Below are 23,499 nucleotides of genomic sequence, written 5' to 3'. Positions count from 1 at the left end.
CTTATGATTGCCTTTATCTTATAATCAAAAGCGCATGCGTTAATCTACTATCAACGGAAGATTTTATATCACCTAAACCCCTAAACCAAAACTGATCAGCAGTAAAAAGAGAGAAATGGGGTTTAAAGTCCATTCGACACAGACTAGGTCATTTCGGGACTAACATATGGTTTAATTTTATTTCATTTATTCGCTTGCGCGTAGGAGTCTTTAGCAGTGGGAGGAAACCGGAGAAAACCCACGAGGTTGGACAGGCGACCCTACTCCTTGTCATGTACAACCGAGGAATCGAAACCACGGCAGTTGACTCAATGACAGGCCTTATGATACAGCACGCACGCGCTAACCATTCAGCCATCCAACCCCCCCAATACTGGAGACATGCGATTAAAGAATTATATAAGACAATATGAACAAGCCAACAGTGAGGCTGATGTCCCCCGCCGAAATTGCAAAATAAATAGATGACACATATTAATTAATCGCACATTTATTTTTTTCACTAAGTTTCATCACTCTCTATCAGATAGAATCAAGATTATCTTGTCCCAAACCATCGACAAATGAAATCGATTAGCTCTGCTTAGCTTCAGCTCGAAATGTTAATTATTGAACTCAGTCAAGACATTCACCTAATGAACATCTACATATACATCAAGTTTAAACATTCACCTAATAGACACCTATGCCAAGTTTAAACATTCTACCTCAATTAGAAGGAGAGTTATTGTGTTCCAAAGTTTCTACCAATCAAATTGCTTATCACTCTGCTTACCCTCAGCAAAAAATGTTCATTATCGAACTTAGTTAAGGTATTCATATAATAAATCTATACACCAAGTTTCATCAATCTCACTTAATTAGAACTAAAGTTATCGTGTCCCAAAGCATCAACCAATCAAATTGCTTATCTCTGCTTACCCTAAGCGGAAAATGCTCATCTTCGAACTCCATCAAGGCATTGACCTAATCAACACATACACCAAGTTTGAACATTCTAGCTCAATTAGGAAGAGAGTTATCGTGCCCCAAAGTATCAACCAATCAAATTGCTTATCTCTGCTTACCCTAAGCGGAAAATGCTCATCTTCGAACTCCATCAAGGCATTGACCTAATAAACACATACACCAAGTTTGAACATTCTAGCTCAATTAAAAGTTATCGTGTCCCAAAGCATCAACCAATCAAATTGCTTATCTCTGCTTACCCTAAGCGGAAAATGCTCATCTTCGAACTCCATCAAGGCATTGACCTAATCAACACATACACCAAGTTTGAACATTCTAGCCCAATTAGGAAGAGAGTTATCGTGTCCCAAAGCATCAACCAATCAAATTGCTTATCTCTGCTTACCCTAAGCGGAAAATGCTCATCTTCGAACTCCATCAAGGCATTGACCTAATAAACACATACACCAAGTTTGAACATTCTAGCTCAATTAGGAAGAGAGTTATTGTGTCCCAAAAAGTGTGACGGACAGACAGACGGACAGACAGACGGTCAGACAGACGGACGGACAGACAGACAGACAGACAGACAGACAGACAGACAGACAGACAGACAGACAGACGGACGAACCCATTTTAATAGTCCCCTGCTTTCTTCGAAAGGCGGGGGACAAATAGATATAAATGGGGGGTAATTAAGGTGGATTAAGATCCATTAAAATATAGTTCACTGAATTAAGTAATACTGTGCGGATTAGCGCGATGTATTAAACATTGGGTCGAAATTCACCCAACTACAACAGTAGCCCCTAAACATGAAATGAAATCGGGTTCAACATCCTACCTTTCTGTTCCGACAGGGCTAATGAAGACGGGCCCACACCATACAGTGATCAGGGGGGACGATCTGGAAAATCACTTTCGAGAGGGGGTGTTTAATATGTCGGCTATATGTCTAACGACACTTTCCATGCTTTATTTCTAATACAAAAAAAAAATTAAAAAATTTCAATGCTTTATTTTTTAGATGACATTAATTATATGACTACTACACAAATCTATTCATATTTTATTGATCGTTTTGACCCACCCAAATTGATTGCCAATGCAGTGGCGTTTCGTCTTTTGACGAGAGATCGAAACCGAATTTGGTCGGAGCTAAATGAAATTTTATCGCTATGTAAGAACAACAAGAGTACAAAGGGTTAAATGACATTATTGCTAGAATTACCAGATGACGAACACAAGAATAAACAGTAGATTAACAAACCTTTAGCTTATAAAATCTATATTGAACTTGGTATAAAACAATGTGAAATATAACTACTGCCATTTCATTGAGCAGGTTTAATACTCGATCAAATTAATTATTGTAACCTGTATATTCATTAAGCTTACACTATAACACATATGATACAAAATACTGTTCAGTTATCCATCCCATATTTTACCTTCATAACAGGCCCGTAGTCAGAGTCTGGACCTGGGTGGGGGCAAACAAGTAGACCTCCGCAAATACATTTCCTGTACCAGGATTAGAAAATATATATTAAGATATATTCAGTCTGTAGTAATAATGAGACTAAAATGAATTAAAAATATACAAATGGCAGTTCTAATTTGAATATGATGGTGTTCAAAAGATGCTTCAAAATACTCATATTTTATTTCTTCACCCCATAGCTACGGACTTGCTTCATAAATATGGTAGTTTGGTCCACGTTTTATTTTGTCTGTTGTTGGGGAGAGTGTGTTCAAGACCGGTATATTTAATCGTATTTATATACGAATCAGAATTCTTGGACCACCCTTCAAATTTTTTTTTTATACATCAGCTTAATTCTAAAATTATGTTTTTAAGTTTCATCACAAAGTGCCAACTATGTAATTCAAGACGTCCATATAAACTGAAATGAAAATAAACGAAATGTAAATTGAGGTATTCGACGGTCGGACAAACATGATTTTCGATTTGATGTATACACTTTCCACTTCTCGAGTCGTACAAATACTTTCATGGTTTTTAAGTAGTCTAACTTAATCTACATGTATCTAGACCAGTGGTTCTCAACCTTTTATTGCCAACGGCACACCTTGGAACACATGAAACAATAGCGGCACACATGGCTAAATATATATGAAAAATATTTGAATTTTACAAAATAAAAACATGTCAAGTCATAGACGGCATACAGCCGTGGACACAGACTAGTCATAGACACATAGAATGACTCATATTAAATAAAGAAAAACACAGCTATGAACTTTCTTCATTGCAGTGTTTCGAATTTCAGAAGTCAAAATGGCGTCCTTAGTGAGAAATTTTCTTGGTGCGCCGTTCAAACTTTTCGCGGCACACTTAGGAAGATCTACACTCATATTTTATCGCTGTTAGATGTTATTGTCTAAAGACTCAACCAAACAGCTTATCTGTGTTTAGGCCAAGTCATTATTGAACTCATAGGTATGACCAGTACTAAATTAATATCAACCTCAATTGTGACGAACGAACCCATTTAAATAGTTTCCTACTTTCTTCCAAATGAAGGCGACAATACTACATGTATTTCTTGTAAAGCCAGTTGTGTCGTTTGTTGTATGCGATGTCACTTACTGTAGAAGTAGGGGTTAAATACCAACCAGGCCGTCAGAAATAATGAACATTATAGAATTGAAGAGAGAGAGACGAGGGGGGGGGGGTAACCTCCACTCAACACAAACTAGGTCATTTCGGGACTAAAATGGAAAAAGCGCATCCAAGGTAGAGCTGTTCAAAGTGACCGTCCCTGTTGAAAGTATCATTCAAGGGAGATAAGGCATGTGGTCGAAACATAACACACATCCAAAGATGATATAATCATCTAACTTCAAACATTTCACAACGACAAAATAGAGAATATTAAGGAAAAATTAAGTTTAAAGTTCGATAGGATTTTTTCTTAGTCTTAAGACAAATTTTCATGTCACCAAATCGTTATCAAGTAATATTTTAAAACAATTGTTACACTTACAAGGCGACGTCTTCTGTTCAGCAGGATTTTCCTTATCTGACCCTGATGTATGGCCCTTTTCTTGATAAGCTGCTTTACTAATGTGTATAGAATCAGGTGCATAATCGCTAATTACAATGGTCTGTGGTGTAGACGGTGAGCGATCTTCTTCAGTATCATCTGGTGGTTTCAGCGGAAGGTCTGGGAAACTCGTAGCAGCACCAACTGGGTCCCCTCTAGGACCAGAGGGATTTGAATGAACTTGGGTTGTAGGTGATCTGTATGACAGTCCCCCTGTAGCTCCATCGTGACAGGAAATTCTTTTCGATTGTTTAGATCCACATGCAGCCCCGCTAGGTGGACTTTGTTGTCTACCATCAATGCTAAGGTTGTTCACGTTGGGTACATCTTGTCCCGTAGCTGGTGCACCATCTTCAGCGAGGCTATTAAAGTCTTGGGTTTCTTCAACTGAAATGTAATTGACATACAGAGTCTACAATACAACGTGCGTTACGCAACACAACTAAGTCTACAGAATGCGCCCCACCCCACCTCGAATTGTGCAATTAAATACGCCATCCTACCGGTGGTCGTGGTCATTGGAGCAGATGGCGTATTTACAGCGCCAGTAGGGGGCCTGTAAAAGGAAAATGCACATGTGGTAATAAGCAACGAGATCCATGGGTATTAATCAAGTACTGTTAGACTTTGGTCTGATTGGAAGCTGAGTAATGATGACAGCTTATTCTGACTTGAACAGATTTACTGCTATGGCCATGTGAAGTTGGTGATCAGATTATACAACAAACGATTTTTCTGCCAATGGGAACTGATCCTGCGCCAGTTATGACAAATGTCTAATTATATGAATATAAAAGAAAACCAGTTGATAAAGTAGATATAACATCTATCAATGATATCATCATCTCGGTCTCATGCACACGTTATCAAAACTACGGTGATAATGTCGCCCAACATCATCTCGACATCATGCACACATCTTATCAAAACTACAGTGATATCTTCACCCAACATGATCTGGACCCCATGCACGCATCTGATCAAAACGACAGTGATAACGCCGTCCAACATCATCTCGACCCCATGCACACATCTTATCAAAACGACAGCGATAATAACTTCGTCCAAAATAAAGAATTTGAATGATACTTTCAATATATTCATTTTACATTATAGCGTGAACGATCCTCTCTATATTTAAATCTTATATAATGCTCCTTTATTAGTAAAATATGTTGCTCTATAGAATCAATACGATTAGTATACAATATGTGAAGACAAAGAATTATTTCATTCTGGAATAATCTCCCTTTCTTGTAAAGGAATTTGGAAACTACCAAGATTTGCAATTTCTTTTAAGCATAGGTGATTATATTTTGTGCAACTAAGACACCAATTTTCACCCAGTGTAAACCATTATAGGTATTTTCTAAATGCTATCATCGCCTTTTATGGTTGTAACCTAACCGTTGTTTGCCATTCTAGCTAAATGACCATTCAGACCAAGGCTGTTTTCTTGTATTTAGTGCAAGGTTGTCTTGTATCCAATAGACTAATATACCTATAATACTTTGAACCCTATCGATTACAGTTTAAAATACTTTATTTTTGGACCAATTGTTCTTTGGGGCGACGCTCCGCGACCAAGTCATCTTAAGTACGTCACATTCGGTTCCTGGTCCTGGTGATATGTCTCATTTCTATAAACAGGTATCGTCAATGTACTGACAGCCGATCATGCCTTACAGCAGAATATTACCATGTTTGGCAACATCCCTTTTATTCGCGGATCGTCTAACTGTGCATCGCAGTGTGCGCTTACAACTAGCCCCAAGAACCATGTTAGGCCTATTATGTCTTCCAATGTTCGTTAGGCTTTGTCCTTTACGCGTGTCTTTACGAGGGGGTTGGATGGACGAATGCTGGTTTTGATCATAAGGTCTGTCATTGAGTGGCGTGGTTTCTATTCCCATCTTATTCGTGACAATGAGTCGGGTTGCCTGCCTGTCCAATCTCGTGGGTTTTCTCTGGGTCGTCCCAGTGCTAGAGACCCCTGTGGAAACGAATTATTGAAAACACATTGAACAATATGTTGGCCTCGAATGGCCTAGTTTTTGTCGAGTGGACGTTAAACCCCATTTATCTTTTTTTTTCTGTTTATGTATGAGTTGTGTTGTTCTCTGTAGGACCTACCTGGAATATTGGATTTTGATCTTTCCAACAAAGCTGGAATTGATTTGCTTTCAAGAAAACAGTATTTTAACCGACACCAATTATCTTCATCATCTTCCCATTTTTCCTCAAAAAATAAAATCTGTTCCATATCTAGCCCTAGATCTCTAGGTATTTCCTCCCGTTTTTCACCTATAACAATAGGCAGAAAGGTGGCAGTTTTACCTCCATTGATCAGTTTCATAAACGATGTTTGCTGGGTGTATTTATGCCAACAATTATCTCTAAAGCCTTTAGTTAAAACGACCACTACTTTCTCGCATGGTTCGATAAACGTAGCTGAATACACTTCAAATAAATTACTTCCTGGAAGAATTTTCTCAAAATAATACCCATCCGTAAAGCCACACCCAGCTAGTTCATCTTCCATTTTCGCTAGAAAAGCTCTAGACAATTTTTGGTCATTATCTCTATGACTTGCTGGACCATCAACATAGTTGTACAGAACACAATAATGATACTTCTTTCCGCTTAATTTCGGCTTTGAAATAACCCTGTCCATTTTTACTCACTGTTTCGTTTTCTGTTCTGAGAGTTGGGTCCCCTTGTATTAGGTCATTTTACATTAAAGTATCACAAGCTGCTTCAAATGTAGTAAGAGTTTTAAGGACGGACAGGGAGATTAGGACGACAGTGGACTCTAGCTTGTGGTCATCTGACCACATGGATTGATTCCGATTTATCCTACACGCCTGTGGGGTTACAGTTTTGAAATTGTCACCAATAACACAGGTTATATTATATCACAATGGTTAACTATACATATGTGTCACATTCCTTGACGCCTCGTTTTCGATAATATCGTGTGCAGATAATAAAAGTTCGTCTGCTTTGGTTTCATTTTTAATAATAATAATAATAAAAACTTTATTTAATGATTTTTTAGTTTGCAAAAAAACAACTCTAATCTTCCATATAAGTCCCTCCTGAGCTACAAAGACATAGACAATTTAGGAACAATAAGTGGAATTTCGGCTTTGGAATAACCCCGTCCATTTTTACTCACTGTTTCGGTTCCTGTTCTGAGAGTTGCTTCCCCTAGTATTGGCATTATAGTATCACAAGCATTATAGGACGGCAGTGGACTCTAGCTTGTGGTCATCTGACCACATGGATTGATTCCGATTTATCCTACACGCCTGTTGTGTTACAGTTTTGAAATTGTCACCAATAACACCGGTTGTATTATATCACAATGGTTAACTAACGATAAATATGTGTCACATTCCTTGACGCCTCGCTTTCGATAATATCACGTGCAGATAATAAAAGTTCGTCTGCTTTGGATTCATTTTTAATAATAATAATAATAAAAACTTTATTTAATGAAGCAACTTATTTAGTTTACATAAAAAAAAACCCAACAAAACAACTAATCTTCCATATAAGTCCCTCCTAAGCTACAATACATTTTTTTAAAAAGAAATCCTCAAAAATAAAAATATACATTTTTGGTGGTCTGCCTAATGACTGTTTTATATTAACAAATATTAGGCAGACCACCAAAAATGTATATTTTTATTTTTGAGGATTTTTTTTTGTACGAAAAATCACGTTTCTAGCTTGTGAACACTGTAGAGGTCACAATTTTTATCCGATGTGGTGTAAACCTGAAATGTATGCTTATAACCCAAAGATCTCGGTTCCTTTCGATATTCGCGCATATCGGAACGTAACTTCCTGAATTATGGCCCCTGATTGAATGAACGAAAAATCAGCCGTCCCTAGGGTGTAACAGTGATATAATAATACGGTTTTTTAAATCGGATAACAATTATGACCTTTATAGGGTCCACAAGCTAAAAGCGCAATTTTTCGTACAATCAGGGACCATAATTCAGGAAGTTACCACCCGATATGCGCGAATATCGCAAGGAACCGAGATCTTTGGGTTATTAGCATACATTTCAAGTTTAAACCAAATCGGATAAAAATTGTGACCTCTACAGTGTTCACAAGCTAAAAACGTGAATTTTCGTACAATCAGGGGCCATAATCCATGAAGTTACCGTAGGATACATGCCAATATCGAAAGGAACCAAGATCTTTGGGTGATAAACCTATAATTCATGTTTCATTGAAATCGGATAAAAATTGTGACATGTAGACTGTTCACAAACAATTGTGGACGGACGAACGGACAGGGGCGACGACAATATACGTCCACATGAAAATGTGGGCGTATAAAAACCACTGAAGGGCAGATAGAGATCATTTCAATACCCCTCCCTTAATTTCATTTGGGGTGGTGTGATTAAAAAGAAGATTCTTAATCTTTTCGATATTTGCGCATATCGAATTGTAATTTTCTGAATTATGGCCCTTGATTGTAGGAAAAATCACTTTCTTTTTAGCTTGTTCTCTATCCATCTCTCGAAAATGTGGGCGTAACCTGCCTGGCAGCCGCTGGTGTTCTTTTATCTAATGACATTCAATTACTTTTTTGAATTGTCAGATATGCTCTATACAGTCTCATATGACAACTTTTGGTCTTCGAAGGAATTATTAGTGAGCAGAAATTCGCCAATGTATCTGTTATCAATCGTCACTTCAGTCAGTTATATAGAGGGATAACTAGTGTTTTCCTTTTGCGTTCGTCACTTCCGATTGTTCAAGCATTGATCACGTCTCTATTGTAGCAATGATCGATGTGATAAAATAATATCTGGAACGTGTTTAACCAGTTCTATCACATATGTGATAATGACTGGCACTAATATTGCCATTTAAATTGATTAATCGTCTCGGGCTTAAACATTGAGTAATATATATAGCCATTATTTATACCGGTGTCTATGACATGATCATTAGGTAGGACAATTTGTATATTAGGGAACACTTATGTTGGTAAGGAAACATTGCTAGGCTAGACTTATGGTGTGGAGGGGGGGGGGGGTAATGGGAGCGCTACTGGGTCAAGCGAGGCACATATATGGGGAATGAAAAGCGTAGTACAAGGACAGTGAAGGATGTAGGGTCAAACACAATATATACGTTGATTAGTTATATCAAGGGGTACTCGAAGGAGCGTTTGGTTAGGTCTACGCTAATCGGTGGCACTGTCAAGAGTTGTTAGATGTAAACTAAATCTTGTTTGCAGCAACAATAATCTTTGCAAACAACATTATACTCTAAAACATAGAATTTATTCAAGAATTTTAAACTAATGCCAACTATCCAAATACATGACCTATGACACATGTACAACAAAAATAAACGTTCTTATAAATCAATCATTTAGTCTTAATATATGTTTGAGAAATGTAGAGTAAAATGAAAAAAACACAGCTGTTTTAATTCTGACAAAAGTTTCATATTAAAATAGCTAAACGCTAAACCTCAAACTCAGTATCATCCCTTATTCAAAATTACAAACGCGAATTAAAATTTAATACTGTTCCATTTCAGTCAATAGCTTACTGTGAAAAACTGGATGCCTAATATCCAATAAGTATTTAAAAAGGCCTGATTCACAAATTGCAAACTAACTATAATAAAATCGTGTAGAATGGATTAACAAGGAACAACGTTTAAACTGTTCACATATTTACCAAACATAACTGATTAAAAAATTATAATAAAATTTCAAACATTGAATAGAAATCACTTAATATACAGTAAAATGTGCTTTTAGACCCACCACCTTCGTCTATGCTAAAGTTCCCAAGAATAGAGCTATATACCCTTAAATCTAATATCATTTTCAAGTTGGTAGAGGTGGAAGAAACAAGCCAAGAGTGAGCTTGGTGTTCAACCCACACATATTAAGTTAATCAAGGTTTTGATGTTCAACCGACACATATTAATTAAGTTAATCAAGGTTTTGGTGTAGTGAAACTATACACACAAGTTTCACCAATCTGGCTCAATTAAAATTGATTTTATTGTGTACCAAATCATCGACTCAATAAAATTGTTTATCTATGCTTAGCCTAAGCATCAAGCTATTCGACTGCTAAACACCTAACATTATAGTCCAATTTAAAACATTGTGTCCATAAAAGCACATACATGTATATTAAAGATGCATTATGTAATAGCTAAATCTGCCTATTCCAGATATTTCTATGGGCATTAAATGTTATATAAATCATTAATTAGACATTTATTAACGTCCCAAGACCGTTATTAACTCTCGATGTTATCGGATGCTCGAGATTCTCAATGGATTTAATAATTGGCAGGTAGTGATTTGGTTTTAAAAAAATGATAATCGAGACTCCGCTCTTCTCCAAAAAGCTTAGTCCTAATAAAACGTTAACTATAGTGTCCAACTAGATATCGATCGCCAAAAAACATCCATGTTTTTATGTAAAATCCTACTTATCTGTGTTTTATCAAAGTGACCGCTGGTTACCCCAGATATTGACCAAAATGACGATCGTGGCCATGCATTTCTCTAAACTTTTCAAGGGCCGGGGGAGAGACCCCCCCCCCCCAAAAGCTAAAAGTTACATTGTTTCAGGAACCTGGCAAACCCCCACCTGCGAAAACAAAGTTAGTTTTAGTCCTTCTCTCCCGTCCCTTTCCCCCTGCGTGTTGTATCACAGGATGTCATTGAGTCAACTGGCATGGTTTCGATTCCCCGGTTGTACGTGACAAGGAGTAGGGTCGCCTGTCCAACCTCGTGGGTTATCTGCGGGTCCTCCGGTTTCCTCCCACTGCTAAAGATCCCTACGCGCAAGCGAATTATTGAAATAAAAGTAAACCATATGTTAGTCGCGAAATGACCTAGTTTGTGACGAGTGGCCGTTAAGCCAACAACAAAAACGATGTATTTACTGCCAACATCACGATTAGGTTCTATATAAAACAACAATATTAAACTGTAAATCCTTTAGGTGTTTATTATATATCATTGCAAAAACAAAACTGGTTTGTTTGAGAGGAAAGATGCTTGGAACTTCATGAAATTATGTAATACTAAAAGGACGAAATGCAAAGGTTCTGTTTCCTTACTTCAAACGTTACTGTTCCTAGGATTTCTTATACGTATACTAAACCCATTGCATCCAAAATATTTAATTACAGAAACGCATTATCTAACATCAGTGCAAAAGAATTATATGATAACCCGCTACCCTGTTCTTGCTCTACGTCGTCCTTCATTTACCAACCAGCTGGACATGTAGTCACTTGTGATTTAAACATAGTCCAGAATAATAAGTTACGTGAGATTTTGTCTAAAGGACCCAAATACCGGGAACCGCAACCATTTTCATGGGATCAAAATTTCAAACTTATTATGGGTGCCGTAGAGGACTACGCCAGATCATGGGCCAAGAGGGAAGATGTTATCTCTGATACTCTCTCAGATTGGACTAAGTCTATCAGTCGTTTACTTAAACGAAGAATTTATATGCAACGTTTGTTAGTTGATACTAGGCCTAAATCTATTTTCAATGATGTTAGCATTGTTGAAAATCTCAACGCCTTACATGACAAGTATGTCATTGTACCGGCTGACAAAGCGTCCAATAACTTAGTGTTTATATGTAAACGATATTATTATGACTGTCTGTTCAAAGAACTTAATTTCGGGAAATCAGTCGACAGTGCTACGTATAAACGCTCTACGCTTAGTAAGGATGAAATTATATCCAATCACAGATCTGTACTCACTTCATTTGGTACTCCATGTGGAGATACCTATACAGATCTGCCCTTGTTATATTGGATACCTAAACTACATAAAAATCCCTACAAGCAACGTTTTATAACAGGTTCATCCCGTTGTTCCACAAAACCACTTTCAAAAGTATTGACATCTATACTAACGGCAGTGAAAGAGGGTATTCAAAAATACTGTGACAAAATATACTCTCGTAGTGGTTTTAATCAAATGTGGATATTAAAAAATTCCAAAGAATTACTTGATGGTTTACAATCTAGATCACTTGCTTCAATCTCATCTATACAAACGTTTGACTTTTCTACTTTGTACACTAAAATTCCACATAGTAAATTAAAAGCCCGGTCAAAAGACATTATTCACAGTGTCTTTTCATCTAAATCGGGAAATGTTAGATATCAATATTTAGTTGTTAATTACAACTCCACATATTTTGTTAATAACCATAGTGATTCCAAAAATAAATTCACCGCCAACAAGATAATTCAGATGTTGGATTTTTTAATTGATAATATCTTTGTTGAATTTGGAGGGGAAATGTATCAGCAAGTGGTCGGTATCCCCATGGGCACCAACTGTGCACCTTTGCTTGCTGATTTGTTTCTCTATTCATACGAAGCCGATTACATACAGGCACTCGTAAAATCAAATAAATGATTAGTCAGACATTTTAATTTCCAGTATAGATATTATCGATGATGTTCTATCACTGAATAATCCAAAATTTAGTGATTATGTAGAATTCATATATCCTGATGAGCTCGAAATTAAAAACACTACTGACAGCGACAATTACGCTTCCTACTTGGATCTGCGTCTCGATTTTGACAATTGCCATAAACTTAGTGTTAAATTGTACGATAAACGTGATGACTTTGACTTTCCGATTGTTAACTTTCCATTTATTAGTAGTAACATTCCAATATCACCAGCTTATGGAGTGTTTGTGTCTCAACTAATTCGTTACGCGAGAGCTTGTTCATTTTATTCTGATTTTTTAAGTAGATCGAGGCATTTGTCATCTAAGCTTCAACTACAGGGATACTTGCGAACTAAACTTATTAAAACCTTTAACAAGTTTTATGGGCGTCATATTGACTTGATTGGTAAATATAACATGTCTCTCTCGGCTATTATTCTAGATATATTTAATTGACGCGTATACAATCTCCCTGATTATGTCTGTCTACTACATCGTTAACACTGTTCATCACGTGCATTTTGCATACCGATAGTCTATTGGCCAATCACGCCTAATAGTTTGGATGCAGCTATGGCGGGTGTGGCGCCAGACAGGGTAAGCTTACTCTTCCGGACACCTGTTACCACTGCTTGTCGTGTATTTTGTACACGGCACAGTCCATATGCTGATTACACTATTTTGCCTTATTACACTATTTTGCCTATACCGTTTTTTTAGGACTTCGAATTTTGTCTAATGATTTGGATTGTTCGTACTTGGTTTTATTTTATGATATACATTGGCCGCCATTTATTTGAGACCGTTTACCAATAGCTGGAGATGGTAGGTATATATACCATATTTAAACATACTTGTCTTGGGTCCAGAAACTGTGCTAGAAAAACAATGTCGCAAGAAATAAACAAGAAATAAATGTCTTAAATATTTCGTATAAGGTAATTTAAGAGTCAGTGAGCAGTTAAAAAGACTAGTATATGTCCAGTTCTGAATCAGAATTGGATGTTTTGTCCAGGGGTCATGATCAGAATCATTAAGGTCATCACGAGATGCAGTGTCATGGTCAGATAAAGAGTTACCGATAAAGAAATGAAATGAAATGGGGTTTAACGTCCTACTGTTCTGCTCCTATACTGGGCTAATGAAGACGGGCATACGCCATACAGTGTGCTATGAGGGGAAATTTTGCCCGGGCCGCGGCACTATCGCCTACTCTTGTATCGAATTCCAACTGCCAAGGGATCTTTTACGTGCATTCCAATGTATACACGAGACCTCGGTTTTTCGTCTCATCCGAAGGACTAGACAGCTGTCCTTGTCAGTCCCTCCGTCCTGCATCACTGACAAGGGGGATCCACGCCGGAAAATCTGGATGAACATTCTCGGCCAATGCAGGGATCGAACACCCGACCTCCAGGCTAGCGAGCCAGCGTCTTACCCACTTAGCCACGTGATCCCATTTACCGATAAAAGATGACCGAAGAAAACCGCCCGTGATGGGGTGAATAAATATTATTGAAAGCAAATATTTCTTCTTTTAAGTCCCAGTTCTACTTCCCCGGCCGTTCTAAGTCCACTTCCCCGGTCTTTCTGTGAGAGAATCGTAACATACGTTGATAAGCTAAACTACATTGTATGTTATTTTTCTATTGGAAAACGAAGGTGTAACTAAGGGACCGGTTAATTGTAAAACGGAGGTAACTAAGGGGCCGGTTAATTGATCTACATAATAATTCGTTACCCTGTTGTAATAGATAAACCAAAACAACTATATATATCATATAACATGTTATTGTTTCAATACCTCCATTAAGAGTAGCAAATAACAAATATAATTTTCATAAGTTTTCGTTTAGTGTCAACGACAATATGAATTGTAACACAAAAAATCTCATATATGTCTTGGCTTGCAATGGGTGTCTAAATTTTTACATAGGGGAGACGTCCACGCACCTACGGGATAGAGTACGCAATCATCGACGGGATTGTAATATTGAAAATGGGCCCTTATTTGTAAATAGACATATCTTTAAATGTGCACAACACCTACAAGTAAAATTCCAAATTTTTCCTTTTTATAAAATGAAAGTCGATGACACCACGAAAAGGAAATTAATGGAAAACCATTTTATTAAAAAATACATTCCTCGACTTAATAGTGAATAAGTAACAATTGGCCATTAGCTTCATTAATTTTCTTAAATCTATCCCATGATTATCTTCCACTCATTGTTCCTAAATTGTCTATGTCTTTGTAGCTCAGGAGGGACTTATATGGAAGATTAGGGGTTGTTTTTTTGCAAACTAAAAAATCATTAAATAAAGTTTTTATTATTATTATTATTATTAAAAATGAAACCAAAGCAGACGAACTTTTATTATCTGCACGCGATATTATCGAAAACGAGGCGTCAAGGAATGTGACACATATGTATAGTTAACCATTGTGATATAATATAACCTGTGTTATTGGTGACAATTTCAAAACTGTAACCCCACAGGCGTGTAGGATAAATCGGAATCAATCCATGTGGTCAGATGACCACAAGCTAGAGTCCACTGCCGTCCTAATCTCCCTGTCCGTCCTTAAAACTCTTACTACATTTGAAGCAGCTTGTGATACTTTAATGTAAGGTAACCTAATACAAGGGGACGCAACTCTCAGAATAGGAACCGAAACAGGAGGCAGACCACCATTAATTTCCCCATTGACTTCAATGTTAATTCTGGCCTATTTGCCCACCTCCAACTTTTCCCCAAATTTTCGTTGGGCTGAATGCTTTCCACTACAGACAGAGGAACAAATGGTCATGTCTTTGCACTAAAATTTGTATGAGGTTGACCACCAAAATTTTGAGATACACAAACTTGAAGAAGCATACTAAAAACATGTAACTAGTTGCCGTACATATCGCCGTAGCTAACCTGATAACCCTCTTATCCTTCCGCCTCAAAATCATGAATATTTACCAAAACCTGGCAGAAAATGTTAATTCAAACCCTCTTCATCCATTCTAGACCAAAAAATCAACACAAATGGGCATGCAAAAGGGGAGAAAAGAGAGAGAGAGAGAGAATTGCTATAAATAGACGAACTACAATTCGTGGGTACCGAGATGAGATGATGAAATTTAATGGTGGTCTGCCTCCTATATGGTTTTATAAGTTCATATATCATCAAAATTCTTTTCTTTATAGCTTCACATTTATTTTTGCAACATTATTATAATACAGAATCAGAAAAAAATAATTACTGCAGAAATGGTGACCCTTTAAAGTTATGTAGTGTTTTGTATACCGGATTGCAGCTCAGGTCCATGGGCCTTTTGTTCTAGAATTGAAGATTCTTTCTTAATTTTGTCGAAATGTGAGTTCTGCGAAAAGATTTAAAGAGTTTCAGACAAGTCACATCAAAAATATTCAAAATATTGGAATATTTTTCAAAAATTGACTTTCTTTTACCTTTTTCTACAAAATGGTCCATTTTTGACACTTTGTATGCCTCAAAATGCTAATATTTCCCTATTTCTGGGAACAGTGAGTAAAAATGGACGGGGTTATTCCAAAGCCGAAATTAAGAGGAAAAAAGTACCATTATTGTGTTCTGTACAACTATTATGAGGGTCCAGCAAGTAACAGAAATAAAGACCACCAATTGTCTAGAGCTTTTCTAGCGAAAATGGAAGATGAACTAGCAGCGTGTGGCTTTACCGATTCGTATTATTTTGAGAAAATTCTTCCCGGAAGTAATTTATTTGAAGTGTTCACGGCTGGGTTGATTGAACCATCCGAGAAAGTAGTGGTCATTTTAACTGAAGGCTTTAGGGTCAATTACTGGCATAAATACACCGAGCAAACATCGTTTAAGAACTTGATCGATGGCGGTAAAAGTACCACTTTCCTGCCTATTGTTATAGGTGAAGGGAAGGATGATATACCAGAAGAATTTGGACTAATTATCGAACAAATCTTATATTTTGAGAAGGAATGGGAAGTAGATGAAGTTAATTGGGCTCGGTTGAGAAATTTTTTCCTTGAAAACAAATCAGTTTCAGCACTGGATCAAAGATCTGAAGCAACCATTACAGGTAGGGCCTACAAAGAACCGCATCACGCATAAACAAACAAATCCCCAGAAGACAAACTCACAGACTGGACATACAGCATACGGACATTGGGGGACACCTCACTTTCCCCACATTTATTGTTTAGAGTCTGGGTCCACCAGGCCATGACTAATTAATCAACAAAGGGGGTTTAAAGTATAGTCTATAACCATTTGTGATTCAGAGGAGCTATATATAGATCAACTGATAAACTGTGATTAAATATCAGTGGTTTATTTATTTTTGTCAAATTAATTATTACATCAAAACTACTCACAATGTAAACTTATTAGTGAACTGATTTCACCAATTTGCCCAATCTACTGTGGGAAGTGTTCACCAGTAACAAAAATTTACACCAGTGATACTAATCGATTAGAACAGACTATAGTCCTACACCGGCAGTCTAGTAACCTTCGCATCCTTTATCAAAACAATCAAATGTGGGGAAAGTGAGGTTAAACCGGACATTTTAAGAAATAATAGGCCTAACATCATTAATACAAAGTAAAGCGAATTGTTCTTGGGACTGGTTGTAAGCATCCACTACGATGCACAGTAAAGCAATCTATGATAAACAATGGAATCGTCTTTTTTAAGTGTGTGTGTGTGTGTGTGGGGGGGGGGGATATGTTTTCATTGATATAAGTTATAGCTATTTTATCAATAAATGAACATTGGTCATAATTGGGGGTCAGGATCAATAATTCCCATTGGCAGATCACCAACCTGACAGATCAGTAAATCTGTATATAATTTATCGTCATTACTCAATCAGCTTCCAAAAGACCAAAGTCTAACAACTGAAGCTCCAGTACTTGAATAATGTCCATGGATGCACTGTAAATACGCTATTCGCCCTGATGAACAGGATCACCGGTAGGATGGGGCATTTATTTTTGCACCGAAGTTCGCGCGCGCGTGTGTGTGCTGGGGGGGGGGGGGGTAAAGTGCACCCTCTAGATTCGGTAATATTCCTTAGCTGTGGTTCATAACGAGAATTGTATTTTATCTCTTTATATCTGTATTTCAGTTGAGGAAACCCACGATGCTGATACCCTCGCTGAAGATGGTGCACCCGACATTAACAACCTTAGTGTCAGTAGTGGCATTGAAATCCTACCTACACCAGCAATGGGCCAAGGTGTGTCTAACACTAGCAAACCTGGAGTCAGTAGTGGCATTGAAGACCAAGGTCAAGCAGATAGACCGCCATGTGGATCTGCAAGTATTTCACGCCCAGGTGGAGTTGCAAGGGGTGTATCAGACGGATTACCTACAATCCAAGTTATTTCCAATCTCGCTGGCCCTAGAGGGGACACAGCTGATGCTGCCATGAGTTTCCCAGACCTTCCGCTGACAAGTCCCGATAGTATTGAAGAAGATCGTCCACACCAGAGACTATTGTACTACACGAAAATACACCGGTTGAAACGCATATCTGGAAACGTATTGGACATGAAAAAGGGCTCGGATCTGAGTCAAATATAGATACCACCGTGCTTCAAGGAAGTTCTTCAGGGGATATGAAAACAACTACTCAGTCCAGTGAACAGAAATCGTCATGTGAGTAGAGAGGGAGGGGGAGGTAACGTCCACTCGACACAAACCAAGTCATTTTGGGACTAACATATGTTTCAATTTTATTTCAATAATTCGCTTCCGCCTAGCAATAGGAGAAAACCGGAGGACAGGTGACCCCACTCCTTGTCACGTACAACCGGGGTATCGAAACCACGCCAGTTGACTCAATGATCCAACCCCTCCTTGTGAGTATAACAACTAATATAATATACTGCTTGACAAATGGGGCCCAAAATTGACCTTAGACAACACCTCTATCCAATTAATGATTTGATGACATGGTAAATGTCTCCAGACTGCGGAGGAATCTTATCGAACGTAATTTATTTACAACCACTAGCATTATCTCCCTTTAGTCCTACATTCACCAGGGACGTTCACTCTGTCACTCAGGAGCATGCTTATATTAACAGCTCTAACTTGGAAATGAACTGAAATGGGGTTTAACGCCCTACTGTTCAAATCCGATGGGGATAATGCAGACGGGCTGAGCATTGGATGATCTCTTTCCATTTTATAATACCTATTATTTCTGAAGGCCTGGTTGGTATTTAACCGACGTTTCTACAGTAAGTGACATCGCATACAACCTACGGCATAACTGGAACTATAAGAAATAGTATTGTCACAACTGGCACTATAAGAAATAGTATTGTCTCCTTCATTTGGAAGAAAGTAGGAAACTATTTAAATGAGTTTGTTCGTCACAATTTTTAGGACACAATCAGGCTGCTTCTAATTGATGTAAATATTAATTTTGTACTGGCCGTGCCTATGATGTAGATACTAATTTAGTACTGGCCAGTGGCCATGACTATAAGGTCGGTACACCACAACTTATAAACACGGTAGAATATTGGCAGTTGGTTTGGATGTTCTTACCCGAATGCCGTGGCCACGGTGGATTATGGTATATTTTCATAAGTTCGAATCCCCGGTTGTACGTGACAATGGGTAGGGTTGCCTGTCCAACCTTGTGGATTTTTTTCCGGGTCCTCCGGTTTCCTCCCACTGCTTAAGACCCCTACGCGCAAGCGAATTATTGAAATAAAATTAAACCATATGTTAGTCCCGAAATGACCTAGTCTGTGTCGAGTGGACGTTAAACTCCATTTCTCTCTCTCTTTTATTTTTTCATAAAACTCCTTAAAAACCATGAAAATATTTGCCGAATCAACGTCTTATACAAAACTGTTGTCGACAGCCTAATATATGTGTTAGCTTGTCAAAAGCTTGCATGCTTTCTTTACAATACAGAACAAAATCTATAAATTTAAACTTTTTATTTTTCGATAATATTATGACTGGTAAATAAATTGATACATATCGTATTAATCTTTTTGACCCAACAAAATAGATTGCCAGGGCAGTGGTCTGATGTGTTTTGGTCTTTTGATGAGAGATGGAAACCTAAATTTGGTCGGAGCTAAATTAAATTTTCGTGTTTAGGGTGTCTTTGGTTGGAGTGATGGGGCTACCCCCCCCCCCCCGCGGTCGCTTATAGGTTCATAGATACACGTAATCCTGTCTTACAGCTATCAGTGTATAATGCTATAGATGCATCCTATATGATGAGCTGGCCGTTCTCCTATAACTGTTTTAAAATGGATAATAAACAATAAATATATCAAAAGTTTCAGTAAAATTACTTGATTCTGGGCGCTGTTATGTAAATGGGTACATAAAATAGAACACGATAGCGTAAAAGAGTAAAAAGCACCATTCTGCCCGGACCAGTTTACGTTACCACGTCCTATGTAAATGATAAACGCGCTATCGAGCTCGTGTGATATGACGTCACACGTAGACTTATAATGCATGTGAATTTATAAGTTATAAAGGCCAGCCTTTCGCATTAACTCTGTGAAACAGACTGGTATGTGATAAGGGGTATAGTGTAGGGTTGCGTATCTAACCTCGTGGGTTTTCCTCCGGATCCTCTGGTTTACTCTCCCACTGCCATAGACTCCAAACGCGCATGTGGAGTAATCTCTCCTCTCTCCCATCACCAGCGAGATTTTATTTGTTATCCTAGATTATATGTGAGTGGTATATCGTTGACCTATATGTAAACAATAATCGGGGATTTATATACGGAAATAAGGCGTTGGGTTTTCCCCGGCAGTAACAGAGAAAATGGCGTCGCTTGTAGAAATACCATGTCTATATAATTGTTTATTTGTAACCGATGAACGTCGAGACAGTTTAAAATTTTGTTTAAAAGCAGAGGAAATGTTAAGAGATATTGGATGTACCCAGTGTTTTATAGAACAGAGGGATGCGATACCCGGGTCGTTGTTAATAGATAGTTTTGTTGAAACAGTAGATCTTTCAGAACGCATAGTCGTTATTCTCACACACGACTTTCAGCGAGATGGTTTTACCCGATTTAAATTACAGTTTTCATTTCATACTAATATACAAAATGGCACCAGTGATCGTGTTATATTTATAGCATTGGGTATTCGAAGAACAGAAATTGAACCAGGTTTTGGCCTTAGACTTCATAAAATAATTTATTTTGAAGACAATTGGGTCGACGATATGATCGCGTGGAATGCATTGAAATCTGTTTTTACTGGTGGACAAGAATCATCGTATACTGAAAGTAGTAGGGATGATTATGATGGTGATGATAAAGATGGTGATGGGGAGGAGGACGACGATGGAGCGGATGATGACGATGTCGAGCAAATGGGACATAGACCTAAATCTACTACAAGTATGTATTATAATGACATTCACGTGACTGGCCGTGTCTCTTTTGATGTAAAAATAGACAAGCGGGGGTACCATATCGGGTTTATTTATAATTCTGGTCACGGTCGACGGAAATCATTAAATGTGTGTTTTCTTTCCACTTAGCCAAAGAAAAACAGAGAGAGAGATGGTGTTTAACGTCCACTCGACACAAACTAGGTCATTTCGTCACTAACACATGGTTCAATGTTATTTCATTAATTCGCTTGTTCGTAGGGGTCTTTAGCAGTTGGAGGAAACCGGAGGAAACCGGAGGACCCGGAGAAAACCTACCAGGTTGGACAGGCGACCCTACTCCTTGTCACGTACAACCGGGTAATCGAAAACACGCCCGTTGACTCAATGACAGACCTTATGATACAGCGCGCACGTGCTAACCATTCAGCGGCGCCAACCACCCCCACGAAAAACAATATCTGTATTTACTGTTTCTAGGGTAGATCTGTTGGAATAAAGCTTAAGGTTGAGGTAGCCTAATGTCTCAATAATGAAATTTGTCGGCAAAAAAGCACGCACGGTCGAGTTGTAGGCCCTCGGAAATTAGAAACAAAGTTTAGGGTCCGCGATTTTGCGTCAAAAAATAGGATCGGTCGGGCAAATATTTATTTTTATTTTTGGCTCAAGAATTTAACAATTAATAAAGACCGAGACTGGTCATTTCTTTCCCTGTTGATTCTTTATTTTCACAAATAGCCTAATCACTCACATACAATTTACAAAGGTGTTGCGAAGACTAATACCTCTGTAAAATATGACTGCTTTATCATGTGACGTCATATCATGCGGCATCAATCATTGGCTGAATGGCGCGGGCATTGTTTACATAAGACGCTACTGGTTCGGGCAGAATGGTGCTTTTTACTCATTTTAGATACCCATTTACACTAAATAGGAAATATTTTTTACCTACATATACTTGAAACACCTTTATTTACTTTTCTAATGTTTAAAAAAAAATGTTTTAGAATTTAATTTGCAGAAGGAAAACTCATTAAGTCGCATCGATGTCATCAGTGACTGTTGCGGACTAGAGAATATTCACTACTGATCAGTGGGATAATTTCTATACAGTTTCTTACGATATCACATAAAATTGGTTAACCATGCATACCACATAAAATTGCTTACCAAGATTTTGCCTGTTGTCATACTAATAGAAGATGGTATTTGTGTCATCTGTATTTAGACGTGTGAAATAGCTTTTATTTATTTAACGTCCGCTTCCACCGAAGTTATATCGCAGACAAGATTATTTTGACTCCAGTTGTTTTATACAGTTTCTTTTAGATGATACCAGCTGGGAATTCATCTTTTAATATTTGTTTACATCTTTCGGTCACATCGTTCTTTCTGTTAATCCAGGGTATTTCCCTCCCATTATTCACGTTTGTAATCAATTTGCAAACTATATCCTGAGTTGAAAGGGTAGAAAATGATCTATGGGGAGATTACTCTAAGTTGCATGACGAAACATGGACACAACTCACCAAAATAAAGGGCTAAAGTTATTTTCAGTCGTTCTCTCCCTTTTCCTTTTTCCCCCTTTTGCAGGGTTTGAAAATAAATTCTCTGCCAGACTTTGGTGAATATTCATGATTTTGAGGTGGAAGGATACAGGGGTTGAAAAGTTGGTTAGGTTGAAATGTGGAGCGGAAAATTGCATGTTTTATTGGTCTTTACTTCCCGTTTGTGTATCTCAAATTTTCTATGAACCACACGTGCTTTTGGACAAGAGGTTGCCACATGTTGCTCCATCTGTGGTAGGAAGCGTTCTACCCAGCGAAAATTTGGGAAGAAGTTAGAGCCGGTCTAAAAGACGAGAATTAACATTAAAGTCAATGGGGAAATCATTGGTGATCTGTGGCCATATGGATACAGGCCGCCATTAATTTCCCGATTGGGTAACCAGCGTAGGGATTTAAAGGAGCTAAATCACTAATATTTGAGACCTAGAAATTGACCCAAATGGGTCGCAACGCATATAATAATGTAATCTGATTTTATATAAACTGATTTACATTGAATTGTTTCCGTTTTGACTCTAATTTCAAAGCAGTTATGTCCAGCGAAATACGGCATGAGTCTCAACCGTATAGCAATTTCTAGCGTCTAGTTATTCCAATCCATTGCGCATGCTCTCCAGATAAGATATGGCGTCACCGTTTGACATGAGTTGTGGAATATGTCTAGCCTCGTTCTTTCTGGTCACTTGTTACAAATGACGCTGGAACATACTAGTGGTTAAATGTTTATTTTATCTTAAATATTGGATATGAGAAGCCTAATTTTTCCTGGTAAGATCACAACATCAATGTTGATTTGAATTGACAAATAATTCGTATTTTCAACGTGCAAGACTTTGGATGATTACAGTTAGAGACTTAGCTACTTTAAACAGTATTGGTATCAAAATAGTGGTCATAGAAATCTCTTCTTACAATTGGACGATTTGCCTGTTCTTTGAAACCAATCGATAACTTTATTAAGTTCTATTGCAGTAGCGATCTCGATCTGGGTCAATCGCTT

General features: G+C 37.8%; 2 protein-coding genes across 5 annotated transcripts in view; one reads left to right on the top strand and one right to left on the bottom strand.

The window, feature by feature from the left end:
* The window catches only part of LOC126814709 (uncharacterized), a 52,238-nt gene that overhangs the window by 26,259 nt on the left and 2,480 nt on the right, over window positions 1-23,499 (top strand). The window contains exons 2-3 of one of the 4 annotated variants that reach the window (XM_050540066.2): window positions 17,663-18,195; window positions 20,669-20,935. In XM_050540066.2, the coding sequence (XP_050396023.1) occupies window positions 17,663-18,120 (458 nt within the window). In that variant the 3' untranslated portion in view covers window positions 18,121-18,195; window positions 20,669-20,935. Of the gene's footprint in view, window positions 1-16,063; window positions 16,612-17,662; window positions 18,197-20,668; window positions 20,936-23,499 lie in introns of those variants that run through there. The other 3 variants (XM_050540068.1, XM_050540065.2, XM_050540067.2) reach the window with 3 other exon arrangements.
* LOC126814708 (uncharacterized) lies at window positions 1,947-7,059 on the bottom strand. Its single transcript, XM_050540064.2, has 3 exons — window positions 6,153-7,059; window positions 3,960-4,406; window positions 1,947-2,855 (listed from the first exon to the last, which is right to left on the bottom strand). Exons 1-3 carry the CDS (start codon window positions 6,691-6,693, stop codon window positions 2,815-2,817), a joined length of 1,029 nt encoding a protein of 342 aa, XP_050396021.1. The 5' UTR covers window positions 6,694-7,059; the 3' UTR covers window positions 1,947-2,814.

The sequence above is a fragment of the Patella vulgata genome, chromosome 3 (genome assembly GCF_932274485.2).
Source record: "Patella vulgata chromosome 3, xgPatVulg1.2, whole genome shotgun sequence".
NCBI classification, from domain to species: Eukaryota; Metazoa; Mollusca; class Gastropoda; family Patellidae; genus Patella; species Patella vulgata.
Note: the sequence above shows the minus strand (reverse complement) of the source record. Positions and strands in the feature narration are given on the sequence as shown.